Below are 1,510 nucleotides of genomic sequence, written 5' to 3'. Positions count from 1 at the left end.
TCTGGAGCAGCACTGCACGCCGTTGCTGCTGGGATTCTGAAGATGGCCCCACAGCTCTCAAGCTGTCCCTTGCTCCTGTTACAGTCTCAGATCTGGGAAAAAAAAAGCACAAATTCCCTATTCTGCTCCAAAGCTTCCAAATGACACTGTATTTCCCTCATTTTCTCTACCCAGTCCTCAGGCAGCTAAGTTGTGGGCTACACTGAGTGAGCCTGAGCCATGCCCAAAACCACAGCAAGGCTATTTACAGACCCCACCAGCTGGGCCATGGCTGGGTGGGAACCAAAGCTAACAGCAAAAACTGTTTACAAAGGCCAAAAGGTTATGGAGTGTGACAGGGGTAAGGATCAGCCTGAGACATGGGGAGATGGCAATCAGAAGGGTCAGGACAGAAAGGGACAAAACCAACTGAAATGACCCTTTCAGAATCAACACTGGAAAACTGATGCTGTAACTACACAACTCTCCGGGGAGCAGCACTGAAAAAGTGTGGGAATAGTCCCCAGTTTTGAGGCCCAGAGTTGGGGCAGTGCCAGGAGGTTTCTGATGAAACTCATTTACATTTCCCGTCCCTGTGTGTGCGAACAGCACAGAAGTAGCGGGCAGAGTCCTGTGGGCTCGGGGCACTTAGAGACAGAGCTGTCCTAAACCGGGAATTGTCCCGGGACACAGAGGCTCGACCATTCACTGCCGGTGCACGTTGAATCAGTGATGAACTAGGGGAGATAAAGGACACCCACTCCAGCCTGCCTCCGGGTGCCTGACGGTACCATCTCATTGCGTATGTCCCGAAGTCGAAGCCGTGTCCGCGGCAGAAGAGGAGCACGGAGTCCCCGGGCGCTCGCTGCCCTCCGCCGGCCTCCACCAGCCTCAGCTGCGCCCACACGCCTGCGGACGGACGGACGGACGGAGAGCGCGGGCACCGGGCACGGCGCGCCCACGGCCCGAGGACGGGCACCCGCCGCCCCAGCGCCCCCCGCCCGGCCCGGACACAGCCGCAACAGCGGGGCAAGCCCCGCACCCGAACCCTCCCTCACCCTGCTCTTCCCTCTCTCCTTCTCACTTTCCCTCGCCCTCTCCCGGCTTCTCCTTCTCTCTCCACCCGTCCCTCTCCCTGTTCTCCCCCTCCCTGTCCCCCTCCCTCCCGCTGCCGCTGCCCCCGCCCCGGGCTCGCCGCCCTCCCCGCCCGCCGCCTCTCACCTGCCGGCCCCAAGGCCAAGCCCGAGCCCAGCAGCCACGGCCCCGGCCCGGCCGCCATCGGCGGAACAAGGGCCCGGCGGGGCCGCACACGAGCCGAGCGGAGCCGAGCTCGGGCCCGCCGCTACCCGCCCCGTCGCCTCGGCCCCTCGCCGCCACAGCGCCCGCGCCTCTGCCCGAAGCCCGCACGGCCGCCCCGGCCCGGCCCCCCGGCGACAGGGCCCCTCCGCGCAGGAGAAGGGGCGGCGCCACAGCACCGGCGCGGGCTGGCCCCCTGCTCGGCCCCAGCGCTCCTGCGCACACGCTCAGCCCC

At 64.8% G+C, this 1,510-nt stretch overlaps 1 gene segment (V, D, J or C); it reads right to left on the bottom strand.

Moving 5' to 3' along the window:
- Positions 1-553: 553 nt before the first annotated feature.
- Positions 554-1,258, bottom strand: LOC133629313 (Ig heavy chain V region C3-like). The segment is given in 2 exon segments: positions 554-888; positions 1,201-1,258. Coding segments are annotated over 2 exon segments (393 nt in total).
- Between the last annotated feature and the right edge of the window lie 252 nt (positions 1,259-1,510).

Source organism: Colius striatus, unplaced genomic scaffold, assembly GCF_028858725.1.
Source record: "Colius striatus isolate bColStr4 unplaced genomic scaffold, bColStr4.1.hap1 scaffold_38, whole genome shotgun sequence".
Classification (NCBI taxonomy): Eukaryota; Metazoa; Chordata; class Aves; order Coliiformes; family Coliidae; genus Colius; species Colius striatus.
This window is presented reverse-complemented; position numbering and strand designations above follow the sequence as displayed.